The sequence below is a fragment of the Athene cunicularia genome (genome assembly GCF_003259725.1).
Source record: "Athene cunicularia isolate RWA chromosome 12 unlocalized genomic scaffold, athCun1 chr12_part1, whole genome shotgun sequence".
NCBI classification, from domain to species: domain Eukaryota; kingdom Metazoa; phylum Chordata; class Aves; order Strigiformes; family Strigidae; genus Athene; species Athene cunicularia.
Window position 1 is genome coordinate 22,222,480 of NW_020799116.1, and position 16,301 is coordinate 22,238,780.

General features: G+C 39.3%; 1 protein-coding gene across 8 annotated transcripts in view; it reads right to left on the reverse strand.

The window, feature by feature from the left end:
• The window catches only part of IQSEC1 (IQ motif and Sec7 domain 1), a 273,968-nt gene that overhangs the window by 154,500 nt on the left and 103,167 nt on the right, over positions 1-16,301 (reverse strand). For 4 of the 8 annotated variants that reach the window (XM_026857668.1, XM_026857674.1, XM_026857673.1 and 1 more), the window contains one exon: positions 1,212-1,256. The exons of the other annotated variants lie outside the window; for them this stretch is intronic. Coding sequence is in view for 1 of the 4 variants with exons in the window: in XM_026857669.1 (XP_026713470.1) it covers positions 1,212-1,256 (45 nt within the window). In the remaining 3 variants the exon portion in view is untranslated. The remainder of the gene's footprint in view (positions 1-1,211; positions 1,257-16,301) is intronic. 8 annotated transcript variants of the gene reach the window in all.

Consider the following 16,301-nt stretch of genomic DNA (forward strand, 5'->3'; position numbering starts at 1 on the left):
CCCCCCCCCATGGAAAAAAGTCCACCGAAATTTTTAAACTCTGCTATTTTCACAAAGATTTATCTAGCCTGGAATAAAGATGGCAGAAATAGCTGGTTCTGGGAACTTTATCCCAGAGAATGGTAAATCACAAACCAGCATCATCATGTTCTTGCTAAAATAAGTTTTGAGAAAAACAGGGCAGGGAGAAGTGGACATTGTTTCCTGCATTGTCCTACCACACAAAGAAACAGTGTTCCAGTCAAACCGGGAGATGGGAACAAAACTACAGCCATGACTGAACATTGTCTAGTGTTGCTATGCTGAGCTGAAGACAAAGATAACATTACAACATAGGGGGGGTGTGTGTGTGTTTGTAGGAGATGATAATAAGGCATACGCTTTACTTTCAGAAGACCATACACTGGAAATTAATGGACGATTAATAACAGGGAGAGCCTTTAATCTGAATAAGGTTAAACAGAACAGTTCCCACTAATGTTTTGTTCAAGCAAGGTTAAAACTACATAATGTGGGACAAAGTCACATCCTCAATCCGTTAACATCTCCAAAGAAAGACTTTTACCAAAACAACTGTCAATTTGAGAGGAAGGCACTCTGCCCCAGTTTAATCAAAGGAAGTCTGTGACTTTGATGCACTCTTTAATGTGCAGCTATGAGAATAAAAGATGCAAGGTGCCCATTTGATATGCAGTGTTAACAGTGCTAAGCATTTTTTTCTAAATTGAGTGATCAAAGTAAAATCTCAGTTACTGCAATGACTCATATGACAGTACTCTCTGAAGTTTATACATGTGCTTTTATCAAAACGCTGAGCAATGGAAAACATGAATGACATTTGGACACAATCAGTATTGTTCACTCAAAGCAGTCTAAAACTACCAGGGAAGGTCAGATGTTTTCAGCACAATCTAAGGTTATAAAAATCTGAGAGATGGTTTTGCCTGTGTGCGTGCACAAACACACCTTTCCTCCCTGCCTTCATGCTCCTCTGAGAATGAATACAGTGTTTGAAGCCAGAACGGAATTTCACGTTGGAAATCCCTGAAGAAAGTGAACTATCCCCACTCAAACAGAAAAATCCAGCTATCTGGTCAATGCCTTTACTGGCTATGCGTTGTAAGATAAAGTTATGTGATGTACAGCTGACACAGAACAGAGTAATTTCTATTGCTTCAAACCTAAAATTAATGTCTGTATTACTACAGTACCTGAGTGGATCAGCTGAGATGCCGCTTCGCGTTTCCAATGAAGTCCTGAGGTAATAGCAAAGGAATAAAATTATAAAGAATTAACACTATTCAAAAGTACCGTGTTCTTAAATGTCAAATGCTTAATGGCTTCAGATTTTCCTCCTTACTTAGCGCACCATTAAACATGGATGTGAAAAAAACCCCCAAAACCCTAAACAAAAACATAGCCGCCATTTGCTATACACTAGAGAACGGGGAATTACAGAAACATTTTTCTGAACTAGTCAAAATGTGATCAATTTTCAATATTCTAAAAAGCACTCTACCCTGCCATATTTCTTATATATGAATGACAACACTTTGTTCCGTGAATGACTGACACAAATTCTACTCTGTGCACCATTATATTACGCATTTCCAGAACTGTCTTCTACTTGCAGTCGTGCACTGTGCGCATGTAGCAGTAAAACCTCAGCTCAATTCACCTGTACTCGTGCATAACCTTGGCATAAACTAGCACACGCAAATACTACAGCCTGCCTTAGGCAGTGTCAGAGACCTTCACGCTGTGGGTGCTTGAAAACTTCAGGCAGCACAAGCATCCTTCTTGAAGGTGCTCACTCCATGGCAAACGCATCTGCATTACTCTCTCATCATGTTTGCTGGAATTTGTCCCTGAGCATAAACCACCTTTCAGCATGTTGTGAATTTAAAGCTGACTCTTTCTTTAGGTGTGGAATTTCAAGATGCAAAAAGTGTCCTCACCAGAAGACTTACTGCCGAAGAGCAGCCCCAGAATAGGGCAGTGCACATAAATCAGGTCATGATCACAGAACAGCAGCACTGTGCAGCTTACAAGTACATATTCCTGGCCACATTGCTTTCATCCTTCGTATATCCACTAAGCAAAAATAGCACAGCTACATGGAATGGGGAGCTGGGCAAAGTTCTGTGAGGGCCTTGTGCAGTTTCAGCCTACCCATTTGCTGGCTTCTCTCACACTGGGCATCAGATTACTTAATGTATTCACTAACACAACAGTCACCCTTACAGTCCGAGACTTTGTGTTCTCTACCCAAAAAGGCAACTACAGAGTCATCCTGAAGTTAATGCAGTGAAAAGTTTAGTTAAGATACTGTAGAGCACTGAGGAGATTATGACTATGCTTATGTTTAAGCAGCAATATTTTAACACGTAGTATGGTATTACTAATTCGCCTTGCTCTCATTGAGCATGTTTTCAGGTTTATCATAAATATATATATATATATATATATATATGAAATAGAGCTAAATTTTTAGGGTGAAAACAGTTTTTCCACAGACTGTAATAAAATATTAGCCAAAACTTCATAATGAACACTCCGTCATGGTGTTAGAAATAATTTTTAAATGGTTATTTGCAAGTCTCCATTTAAATCCCTTACACAATGGCCACAGATCAACCTTTGCTCATATAGCCATAAATGTGTATAGTCTATGGAGGTTCATAAAATTAGCATTAGAATTGCATTAATTATATTTACAGTGGGTATTTGTAAATCAATGGCAAATCTCTACTTTTAATCCCAAGATTACTATTATGCTTACAAAAATAAAGAGGGTTGTGTGGAGGGAGGAGGCCATAAATGCAGCATATGTCCAAACAGCTTTTAGCTAAAGCACTAAAGCTTTAAAATAGCTTTTAGGAGCTTAATCCACCCTGTAATTTGTTTGCTTCCAGAGTTTAGGATTTGTGAATAGCGGTGAATTTTGAGGGGGTGGCTTACATGCATTGGCTTTGTGACTTGTTATTAGTTTAACAATTGAAAAGGGTGAACTTAATTTACTTATAATTAAATTTCCTGCTTAACCCAGTACGCTAATGAAAGTGCCAACCTGCTCACTGAGTGTGACTTTTTGCCTTGCTTTGAACACAGATTTTAAAAAGTCTTCTCTTAACAGTTTTGGCCCTTCTTACTATAAATAAATATTTAACAGACTCCGTCTTTGTGCAGTGACAATATGCTGTGCATAAAGAAGAGATGGTAATGAGACACAAGGCAGTGCTGATTAGCCTCCACCCCAGTGCAACCTTGATTGTGGTGCCGAACGACACTGAGCACGTTGTGACCTCAGGGACTCTTTATACAATCACAAGCAGCAGGATTACAGCTTCATTAAAAATACCTCGTTTTTCTTTCTGAAGACAGACACCTAAAGTAGGCTCCCCAGTGACCAAAAGCTTCAGTCAGGAGATGCATATATTTTTAAATACGGAGGAAAAAGCAGAGCTCCCACAGTAAAAATACCCATCTTGGGGCTGTCCTGAAACATGGCTGAAACGTTCTGTTCTTACCAAGTTTTCTAGAAATTTCCGTGCTGCTACTAACAGCAGTTCAGCATGCTATCAGTAATTCTTTATGTACTCAGTAACTGTAGTTAAAAAGCCCCAAACACAAAAAGCCACAGATCTAATCAATTTTGTAGCTGGCAACGCAGAGCCACGGCAGCTGCCAATGTGCTCAGCACCCATCAAGTCCCACAGACAACGGGGCGGTGGAAGGCTTCAGAAGTTCATCTGCTGTAAAGACGCTGTGTATGTGGTGGACAGCCTGTGTCACGGAGACCCCGCTGTAGCTCTGGCCCCTGTGCTGCATCACCGGGGGGCTGGGGAGCCCTCCTGCCAGAGGCACAGAGGCAGACGATGGAGTCTCATGGTAAAAGTCCCCAAAACTTCTCATCTTTGCACAATTAATCTCTTCAATCAGATATGGAATATCAAAGCAGCCTACGGAAAAAGGCTTATTACTGTCTTTCTTATGAGGAGATCAGATATGAAAACAATGTCAAACACAGAAAAAGCCGAATGGGCTGAACTGAAGAAACCTCCCCGGAGGAGAGGCACAAACAGGTCACTACCAGGGAGCAGGATGGAAACCAAGACATATGCTAAGAGGGGGTTACATGCTCTGGAAAAACTATAGCACAGCCTTTTAACCTGGTTACCCATCCACAGATTCAACTTGCCGTTATGGAAAACCTCAGGAGATGGCTGGCAACATGAAAAACAAAGTTTAGTGGCCAAGACAAAAAGCCAGTAGAGACAGGAGAAATCACGTTTAAGATCTAATGAAGGTCTGGATTTGGTGTACAGAAAGTTAGTTAATTCCTATTGAATTTACAGAATAATTTTACTATAATCACTGCCCTTCTTTACATCTAAAATCCCATTTAAACCTTCTAGTTTCTTTCCAAACACTGCTCAAAGATGGAAAGTTAATTTAAAACATAAAAATAACCCAAAATCTGAACATAGTATCATTAAGCTACAGCAAACAAAGTATCTCATTCTTCACAAAGTAATTTCAGGAATGTCTGCTACCGAAAAATAAAACTGTATCTACTTTAGATTACCTCAAAACAAGGTTTGTTTGTTTTGTTTTTTAACAAATTTACTGGATAGGAAAAAAAAATATTGCATTGCTCTAAAGAAAGCAAGCAGGAAGGTCTAACAACCCTATTTGTTTATTCCTAATGGGCACTGACTCAGAACATTTGTAGTCCAGAAAGAAATCTATACACTACTTAATGATAAAAATATTTAAAATATAATAGACTTGTCTATATATGTACAATTTCTACTTCGTACATCCACAAGAAATTAAAAACCAATGAAACTACTTTTAATTGCAGAAGTATGCCCAAGGAATTGGCTGAAAATTGAGCTAAGACTTATACCACCACTAAAGGGAAGAAAATAAACTATCCTGCATTATCAGGGAAATACCCTAAACAACCCTGCAGGCTGTTTTGTATCTTGAGTTTGTTTCCATGGAGTTAGCAAGGTCCTTCTAGGTAGGGAGTTGAGGAAATCTGCATCAATTTCACTGATGAGTCAGTTGAATGACATCTCTTCGTCATGCACATTCTTGACATTTTAGAGAAAAGACAGAGGAAACGTTGCATGAACTGTAACTAAACTTGGCATGCAGGGCTATACCCAGTTGGATTATTTGGCACTGATATGGTCAGCATGAAACTTGAAGAATGTGTATAATTGTTGGTAATATCAACCTCCTTCAAGGCTAAAAGAATTACACAAAATATGGGTACACACAACTCCTGAATTACAAACTTGCTTACAGCTTGCATCTATTTCCATCAGCTAGCACAGAAATCATAAATAGCCCACTTCTGCAGTGTATTATGCAGAAAAAATTAAAATGTTACCAAGAAATCATTGGTCTGAAATTCAGATAGTTTCTGTCTTATTCAGTGGGCTTTAGGTATCCATGGACAAAAAGAATAAATACAATTCTACTTGAGAGTTCTGTACTGAAGCAAAAATCAGGGCCACAGGCTATAACACCTGTTATTCACACTGTGTAGTGAGCAAACCTGAGGGTACAGGATTCCTAGCAACTGGGTATTTAAAAGATCATATTCCACAATGTTTTAGCACAATTAAGTGAGACATACAATTAGCTTCTTGGTACCTTGAGCAATGACACAAGTTTTACTTTGTGCTTTTTGAGATAAAAGAAATTGTTTTTCATAAATACAAAAATCAGTCTTATTGAAGATTACTTCTGAAACTGCATAAGAAGGAGTTCCTTATACCATATGAAGAGAGAGCAGGTAGAGAATTAATATGTTGCAGATCTGACAATTCTAAATCTTGATTTCCTCAGCTGTGATAAAAGGAGTGTTATTGATCTGGGAGACAGCATTATAGACAGAGACCTTGATTTAAACTATTTCGTCTCTCAGTATGGAACAGTGACAATGTAAATCATTAAGACATTTCTAAGAAAGACACCAATGTGCCTGCAGGAAGCACCAGTGGAACAGAACCACGTAGGAACTACGCTCTTGCTGAGATGGGATAAACAGAATATAGTAATTCTAGTAGTCCAGCACTGTGTCTGCGCTGTAAGCCTTTTACAGAGTATTTGGTAACTCTCTTGATGGAGTGCACAGTTATACGGAGGTTCTTACTATGCTGAATGGATATTCTTCTGAGTGCCCACACTGTGATAGCATTCAGGATGGCTGTCTCCCCTTCTCAGGGTCCCATGGGACACCTTCCAGCCCTACGGGCTCAATTCTACTGAATAATGCCAAGTTGGGATAGGAGCAGTCCATTTCCATCAGTGCAGATGGATGCAACTGCTTCATTATCTGCTAACCAGAGGATAAATGAGACCACGGTACTACCCATCTTATTGCTGACAGAGGCTACAAATAACTACATATCATAAGCAGACGTTGTGCAAGCAGAAAGAAAAATTTCCAATCTGAGAAAAGCCAAGATACTCTTCTGGCATGAAAATGCACAATGGTGGCAGATTAAATAATTGTAGTTGAAGCTAACCCACAGCTTGATCCCAAATAAAGATTGCTTAAATATATAATCTTTTGGCTAAAAAGTGAAATGCACTTGGAGCATCACAGTACTGCTGTCTGCAAATGACAACTCAGAGAGCATGTCTGAGGGGGAAAAGACAATTCTGAGCTCCATCAAGCCTTTGGTGCTAGAAGCAGTGTAGTATTGCATCTTTTTAACACTGTGGAAAGGAATGCAGAATAATATATTAAATATTTAAGACACTGTGCTAGATATTGCTCAGTGAATAATGGCTACTTGTCACAGTTTCTTCACATGAACCGGCAGCACACAGAAGAAAGGGAATCCTGTTCACTGCAGGCTGATGCTGGGATACTCCACACATTCAGTTACAAAGGAGGACCACATTATTTCTTTATATTCCAAAGTGCAGCTTCATTAAATGGAAAAATTTACCCTTGCTTAAGGACCATCTGAAACCTAGCACTGATGGACGCTTGTGCATCCCTTAGTGCTCCTTTTGGTAGGTAAGCCCAAAGCATCTAATTGTAACAAGCAAAAAGAAGGGAACAGAAGGATCATACTCAGCCAGAACAGCACCCTCCCACAGAAACAATGCTGGAAATTATATTCCGGACATTACACTGGTCAAACAAAACCATCCCTTCGTATTCCGTAATTCCCAAAGCACCCAAAATATGGTGAAGTTACTTAACAGATAACAAAGAGGAAAAAACAAGGTAACATCTGAATTAATTTTAGCCTCCCACCTCTAAATTCTGCTTAGCACATCCTCTCAGCTCAAGTTCCCCCTCATCAGCAGCGCCTTGGCTTGCCCTGAGAACTGCCAAGCCATCAGGGAGCACAGATTCCCCCAAAACCCCAGAAGTTCCCTGAGCTAAAGGGACCCAGTGGGTAGGAGTTCTGCATTCACTTTTGTTACACAGCCCTCTGCCCGAGGTCCCAAACAAATGGCCCTGAAGAAGTAAGCTGCAGGAAATTCTAATTTGAATATTATGAACCAGAAAGTAATGAAGAGATTAGGACCCTCCCAGAAATTAGGAGGAATCTGATGGATATATGGCCAGAAGCTCTGCCATAATGTCTCTTCTGGCTGAAGCATCATTTATCAGACATGCAGCTGAGTCCTGCATTAATTAGTGCAATACAAGTGAATCAAGATATCCTCAAGAACTGAAGGCAGACTAGTGTGACAGCATGCTTGTCTTACTCCTACACGTCTGTCTTGGCACTGCTATGGACCACCATCAGAGAACATGCACTGGCCCAGATGGATGTTTGCTTTGATGCAGCACAGCCATTCTGACACACTCTTCCCACTAACTCATTACCAAGTTGTTGTGCAGTTCCTGGGGGACACACTGGGGGACACTTAAAACAGGCATGTTGCAAAGGCAGAAGCTCTCAGGAAACCTGTAATGCTTCTGGCAGCTATGTTCACATGTGGATTCAATTCAGAAAACCTGTCTCACGGTAGCGTGCCTGAACCGTAGATCTAAAAGTAGAACAGCCCAACTCCAGAGGTTTCCACAGAACTGCATGGGTAAGTAGGCCAGAACTAAACATCACTCAAACGGATATGTCATTGGAACAAAACCTGAAAACATAGTTCAAATTAAGTCTTTCTTTTGGATATATAATTTAATAGCTTTACTGGCACTGTTCACCTACAAAAAGTTAGCATTCTGAAGGAAGGACTAGGAACTTTAAAGAATACCACTGAAATTCTTGCTTCTCATTTTCTCTTCTCATATGTTGTGCTCCAAATATTTCAATGAACCAACTTAGACAAGAAAGTACTTAAATACATATTTAATGCTGCTCCTAGAAATGAAAAGCTTTCCTCACTTGGGGCTTGAATGACTTAGATCACGAGTAGAGTTCTGCTGGGTCTCAGGTTTTGCACAGCTCCAGGTTGGAAAGCCCGTATTACCTGTCCTCAGAGTGTGGCTCATTTCCCAGGTTATTAAAGCTGGATTACAAATCTAAGCAGGCAGCTGATTGTTCAGAAAATCAACTGACCGATAAGAGTTTTTTGTGGATCTCTTCCAGACACCACATGGCTAAGTGACCAAAAGGTCTGCTTCAAAGACAGAAACAGATCAGAGAAAAAGAACAGCTTTAGGAAAACTCTGAACACACTTTTCGACTTGGCATACTAGAAATATATATTAATTTGGTTTGGGCTGTGTGTAAGCTATACACACAAGCTTTGTTTCATTTTTACTCCTTCAGAAGGTTTTCCTTTCCATCACACAGTTCTGTTATAATTTTGGAAGTGTTCAGCCCAGAAGCACGCCTAAACGCTCATTTTTATAACATGCTTTCCAAATAAAACTATAATTGCAGTATCTCAAAGAGATTTTAAATCTGTAAGAAAAGCAATATTTCAGGAACAAAGCCATCCCAACATGAACCTAAAAGCCACAAGAAAATAGCCAGATTAGCAAACTCAGTTGGCTTTATTAATTTGAGAAGACTGTGCAAAAGTAAAACTGATTTTCTGTACAGACACAACAGAATTATATTAAATAAAACAAAGAAGAATTATATTAAATAAAGAATTTTATATAATCTTTATATTAAATAAAGAATTATATTAAATAAAACAAAGTCGGGGCCTGCATTCCTAGAACAATCTACAAGAGTAACAACAAGAAGACCTGGAGAAGCTTTCTTCTCAAGAAATGCTCTAATTTCAGTTTTGCAGTGAAATTTTATACAGTGAAAGATATTATTAAAAAACTTAATCTTAAAAAACTCCCAGCAGCTAGATTAACTCCAGCAATAGCACCTAAACGTTAATGGCCTTGCTGTTTTAGACCCTTCACCACTACCTCAAGTCCCTGTATCAGTATCCACTCAGGTACCACAAAGATCTAAATTCTACAAGTATCTTTGCATGGCATTTGAGATCACGTGACTGAAAAATAACAGAAAACAAAGGCGTCCTAAAAAGCATGTGTAATTTAAAACGTGTTTGAATATCATGTGTCCTGTTGCAAGCTATAGTGTTACTACTGTCCTCCTAAAACAGCTAGCAGCAGCTCTGTGCAAAAGTGACGCAGTGAAGTAAAAAACCACGTCAAGCTGAATATGAAAAGGAGCACACCAAATTGACCCCATTACGTTATGTCCTAGGAGCAGAGACTTAAGACAGAAAGTTTCTGTTGGGTCTATCTCCTTCACATGTACTTAAGAACACTATGACTGCAGACAGTTTAAAGCCTGAAAGATCTGCTGGCATGGATTAGTACATGGCTGCACCACAGGAGCGGTTCAGTGACAGACTTTACTCCACTTTTCATATAGGTTCGTAGATTAATAGCTTGTTTCTCATCTTCACATCAGCAGATTTTAAATCCCTAGCTCAGAATGAGTGCTCTGAGAGAAGTTTGCAGTTTAAGTATTTCCCATGTATTATACCATATGCTGCAGGCACCTCCCTGTAGTTCGCATATTGCAAATGCTTATACATGTACAGAAAAACAAAAGGCTTAGAGGAGCCTTATTCCCTTGCAGGGATCTGCAGGCAGCATGAGCCACAGCCTGTGCTGCCAGAGGCTAATTTATCATGTACCACGACAAAGCTTTCGTTCCTGCTGCTGTCCAGAAATACCAGTGTTACAATTTAAGAATTATATGATTTTCAGCCTCTTTCAATACATTCATTTGCAATCAATTATTATTTCTCTGCATGTCAGTGATATTTTCCTTTGATTACCTAGCATTTAACAAGAAGCAGCAGATTACAAAGTACTACAGATCAATGTCCATGACCCCTTTGTTTCCCAGGAAATGTAACAGAATTACAGAAGCTGTTAAGTGGATTCACAGACCTACAACCAATGTGCTGCTTCCCTATTACTCAGTAAAGCTGTATCTATTTTATTAATTTCATCATTTCTGAAAAAGAAAATTAACAGAGATATTCATATAAGCAGATTCACCTATTTAAAATGTAGTGTGCTATATCAGTCTATCAGGGGTTATGATGCTTCTTTTAAATACAGAACCTTGTCATCAGTAACATGCACAGCAAATGTTTTCATAATTCTACTCCTGCAGGCTACAAACCTACTAAACTGAAAATGGGGGTAGATTTTTTTGAAAGCGTTGTTTTCTGGAAGAAAAGGCTTACAAATCTAAGTTAAATAACATGCAACTAGCAAACTACCACAGAATCTGAAAACAAGCAAACTGGAGCTACGTCAGCATGTCTGTGGTAAAACAACAAAAAGTGGGGTTAGTAGTGTGCAAGCTGGAAGCAGGATGGGGAACCTACAGAGCAACCTAGTCATTAGAAAGGAAACAATATTTTTCAGTTAACTGGCAGTTTACATTTATCAAGTGTGCTGAGTGAAATTCCAGAGGCACGTTGACTTTCAAACATGTCGAGAAGCTGGGACAGGCACTTCCCTGACAGTACCGAGTGGATCCCTTTGGCTGCAGGCTCCTCTGCACCAGTGCTGGGTTTCACCCCAGACAGCCACAGGACCCCAGGTCAGGGGTTCTGCATGGGCCCACTTTGTAGTGACTCTTGTCCAGCATTTCAAAACCCCAGCTGTAGGAAGTCATGCAAATACAAGAGTATATAAGGAGCAGATTTAAAGAGGACATATATTTATATATTTGTGTGTATATATAGGCACACATACATTTAGATAGCATGGTGTATATATAAAAACTGAATTTACCATAATAATGATTTTCACTACCCTGACTTTTCATAATAAAAGGAGCCAGCTGAAACCACAACAAGATGACTATATGCCTTACATAAGTTCAGAGTTCACAACTGATTGCCATATCCATCCTAGAGTTCCAAACAGTATTTACAGTGGAACAGTCCAGGGTTGTCTTTGTGCCCATGGGAACTAGTACCGCTTCAACGTAAACCAAGAGATCAGACTAGGCAGCCCCAGATGCGTCTGAGAGGGCCAAAGGTTCTGACTGCCATCTGGATGCAGCTGTACACATTTAGAGAACAATCACACTCTGAAAACTATACATAAAGACATATATATGTATATATACATAAATGTATATATACTCACACACACTACTGTGAAATTGTTTCGGAAAAGCCCTCAAAAAACAAAAAACAGGGAAGGAAAGTGTCAAAGTACCTAAAGAGAGCAAGCTTTAAATGAATCTTGCCCATTCTTCAATTTCATACTTATTACCCAGAGACCATTTAATGTTTCTGTACCAGAGAATTAGATTAAACAACCAACTGGCAGAAACTTGCACATCTGGCTAGAGCAGGCACAACTTCATCTTCAGTTCTAGCCTCCAGTTACATATTTTACCACACCAAGTTTTGACAGATAAATTTGACTAATAAAAATTGCCTCCCAAATTTTCCTATTTGTGGCTAAGCTAAATGTGGACTTTGTCAAGCTGGACTGAGTTTTGTGGCTGAGACATGTGCCTAATGAAACATGAAAGCAAAGCTCAGGATTCATTTAGCCTCAGTTGTAATAAAGTGACAAGCTACAGGCTTCCTGCTGCTCCACTTACACACCTAAACCTTTGCCTTCCTTGTTGGCTCTTTGATCATCCTTAAATCTTTGATGAAAAATGTTAAATGAGTTGACAACGCCTATTACTCAGTCATTTTCAGTTTTATTTTAAAAACCACTTGCTATTTTCTTTCCTTGAAGCACTAAAGTAATCTAACCAAGCAATCTGTGGGAAGGAAGAACTACTACTGTTCATACCTTACTTGGAATCCAGTATGTATTGGCAGCACCAAATTAAATGTATTTTCATTAAGCTCCCCAAAATCAAAAAGAAAAAAAATTAAAAGGAGCCTTCAATAGTGAAGTCTGATTATAAAGCAGAAGACATGTCTTTGTGGCCTTCTGAAGAGCTAAACACGTGTGGAGAGCACCTAAATTTCATTCTGAATCCTAGAGGCACCACCAGCAATCTCGGGGCTTCCACAGCCAGCTGATAGCAGCGGGCACAGCTGAGAGCTCACCCACTAACAAAGAACAAAGCCGAGCAAAATTGCTTTAATCAGACACCTCGTGACCAACAAGCAAACAAACTTGTTTGTCAGAAACATCTGCTACATCCAAGAGACTGAGCAGTGGGCTATCTGCCCATTCTTTCTAGTGTCAGAATACGTCACCTGATTAATAATACTGCTTGTAGGATTACAAAATAAAATTATTTAAGTAACATTTCCTGATCGAGATTAATTATCTGTAATGCACCAGCCTCTGGCAAAATCTTGTCATAAAATATCAATTACAACTAATTAAATTCTCCATAAAGATGAATTTAATTTAAGAAGAGAGAAAGATAGATTTCAATACTATCTCATTTTCAGGTGTCCAATGCTCCAGTGATTGGCTAGAAAAAAAATTCAGAGGTGAATGAAATGTGACATAATTTCTTTAGGGAAAAAATGCTTACATTAATGGGTCATAAATTGGGTTGATTTTATGCATTTGTTCTATGAATGCATCAGCCAAAAATCAATAAAGGCCAGAGAGCATGAAAATAACATCAAAAAAAAAGAAAAACAAATAACTAATGGGTATGGAAACAAAAGCACTTGCTTGAAACACTAGAAATTAACAATGGACACTACTTTTCATGAAAAATATCATGTACAATTTTTCACTTGAATATGGAAAGTAAACATAACTGTAGGAAGAAATGGTCTTTAGTTACATGAAATTTCAGCTTCCCAGCTTGTTTAGTAAATACAGATAATTAGTTTCACTAATTTACTAATTCACTAAAAATAGTTTCATTAGTTCTAAAAATCTCATCCCCATCTCTAAAGGGAAAACAGCAACACTCATATTTCACAGAAATGACCAATGTAAAACATTAATTGCAGATAAAGATGTTAGCTGTGCACACAGAAGGAAGCCATACTAATCTAGATTTTTGAAAACTCACGCCATTATTACACCTTTATTTCACAGAAGCCATCTTTAATGAGTACCCACATGTTTGCTATACACTTACTACGCAAATTAAAACATGTGAGCTGCATGGCTACTTTTTCCTTCTGACCCTGTAGCATTCTGTTCTGAAAAACAAAAATAACTCGCTCTGAGTCCCTCCCATCCCAAGGTCTCCGAAGTCTCTTTTAAGGGCCAGTAAACAAACATCTCTATGTTACAGGGTGGAAGCAGAATGGCAGCAGGACTGAGTCACAAAAGGTCAACTAGTAGCAGAGAGCAGGAGGCTGAATTTGATCCAGACATAGCCAGGAAAAACTCTCACTGAACTAATGTCTTCTCTCCTTGTGGATTGGCTCAATTTAAGTTCTCCCGCCTCTTTACCTCTTTTTGTCAGCTCATCAGAACAAGCAATGCCCTGGTCACTGCCAGGAGCTGGCCCCTACAAGCACAGAGCTCAGTGCCGGGCAGGGGCAGGGGAGGCTGGCAGGGACCAGGGGAGGCTGGCAGGGACCAGGGGAGGCAACATGTCCCAAGCAGTCAGGAGGGGAAGGGGGAAGAAAAATCAAGGCTCTGTTCAGCTGAGTCACATTCAGCTATTACTGTTGCAGATGATTCAAACTTTCTGTGCAGCTATGCTTGCATACAGATCCTCCACCCAGTACTGACCAACTGCTGTGCGCGTTTTGTGAAGTTAAAATGTGAAACGTACCTGCACATGAGGGAAGAAATCCATAAAACCAAATGCCCTATAAATACAGGTGTGGTACCCTTAACTGAATTATAATTAATTCAGTGGATGCAGAACAGTAAGGTTAGAATTTCTGCTGCTTTGACAGCAGAAACATATCCGTAGCAGTTTGGAAATTGTTTCATGCTGGTTTTAAACTGGTAATTTTCAATTTATTTGAAAACCTACTAGACATCACCTATGGATTAATTTCTTGCCAAAGATCTCCTGGAGCCTAGGAGAACTATCACTATGTTTTCCGTGTTCTTATGTTCCTTTCTACATGACCATCTGACATCTGACAGTACATAACACCCCATATGGCTATTCATATTCTGTAAAAGACACACACGTTCCCTGGAACATATTCTGCATGACAACTTGAGAAGGGTAGAGGCAGACCAAACTACACAAGCAAACAATGTATTTATGATAATTATAAAATGTATAAACAACATTCCCTGTAGGGCATGCTAGCATATATATCCACTTTGTTATTCCACATGATCAAATACATCTCCAGTGTTTATCACATGCAAAAGTAAATATAGATGGCTTCCTCCTTTGTTTTCATCTATAGCTTCAGGTGATAAAATAGGCCGTATTTGTAGTGATAGACTTACTGAGACTGCTTTAAACAGATTGCATTGGAGCTCCCTCTAGCCACCAGTTCAGGAACCAGTCAGTTACTGTAAAAACGAAAAATTCTACCAACGCTCACAATCCTAGCAACAGCATAAAGGTAAGTATAATACTTTCACAGCTGCTTCGGGACATATCTTCGGGTTTTACATTTTCTGAGAACCTCCTGCTCCGCTTCAGTATTTGAGGTGAAAAGGGACTTTAAAACGTTCAGTTAGGCAAATCAAAATTATGTAACATGAATGTCGCCCTTTCACAGCTGTGAGTCAGGAGGTTTCACTAAGCCTTTCCGGGCAGCATCTTCTGAGCACAGCCAAGTCCCTGCCTCTTGACAACGACCTCTATGAGTCACCTTAAATGCTGCCTCAATGCTGCTTCATTCTGATCAGCAGGTTACATTCTGCCATCCCCAGGCACCTGCCCAAGCAAGGAGCTTCCTTGGCCATAAACTATATACTTAATTCCAATTCATTATGATTCCTGAGTTGCTTGAAATTGCGGCAATCCACACTCAATTACATAGCTAGCAGAATGGCTAAGGGAAAATTTTAAAAGCTTGATTTCAGTCATGCTCAAGATCTACACCCTACTCCACTTTTCAGGGGATCATTTCTTCTCCTCATGTTATACAACATTTTGCTTCAGTTAGAGTTATTTTAAAGTCCACTTTGGGAGATGAGTCTGTAATTTATCACAGTTACACTGTTTGTTTCTTTTTTTCTCCTTCCAGCAGCTCATAAAAATCCATACCATCCAAGCACAAAGTGTTTGCACACACTGCTCTGAAAAGTTTTAATGACTTCCCACAATCAGTTTCAGAGAGAAAATAATACATGCGCAGAAAATAACAGCAACTCTGAGGTTGCTCTGCAAAACTGAAGTCTCATCCACCTATTTTAGGCAAAATCACCCAAAAGAACGTAAGAGCTGAATATGTTTGCAAAGGGGAACTTCACATTGCAGAAGAAAAAATAGCCTGATCCTAACAGGTGCAAGTGCCTAAACATGCCAAAGGAGAAATACCCTCATTGACTTCCCCCAAAGCAGCAGCTTTTCTTCAATCTTTTGGTCTATAAAATGACAAAAAATGCCATTTCTACTCCACCTTCCACACTAAAATGCACAATAAGACAGTCTTCACTCTCCACAAACACAGTGCAAATTCATCTAGGTATCAGGAGAAAAAAAAAAAAATCCACTGGTACCTTTCTTTATTTTATAGTAATGTGCAGCATTTAAGTCATCTACTTTTAAACTCTGGTTAACTAAAAGAGAACCCCTACTAGGCTCTAGTGCTAAATCCTGAGATTCACAGCATGTTTTATCTAGTCAGCCATGATTTATTTAAATAGGAAAATGTTTACTTCTGCATTTCTGCCTTTCACTGCAGCAGAGAAGGTCAGCTTCTCTATTTGCTCCACAAAGAGTAAATGCCATGATTTGATGGTAGTATGGATACCA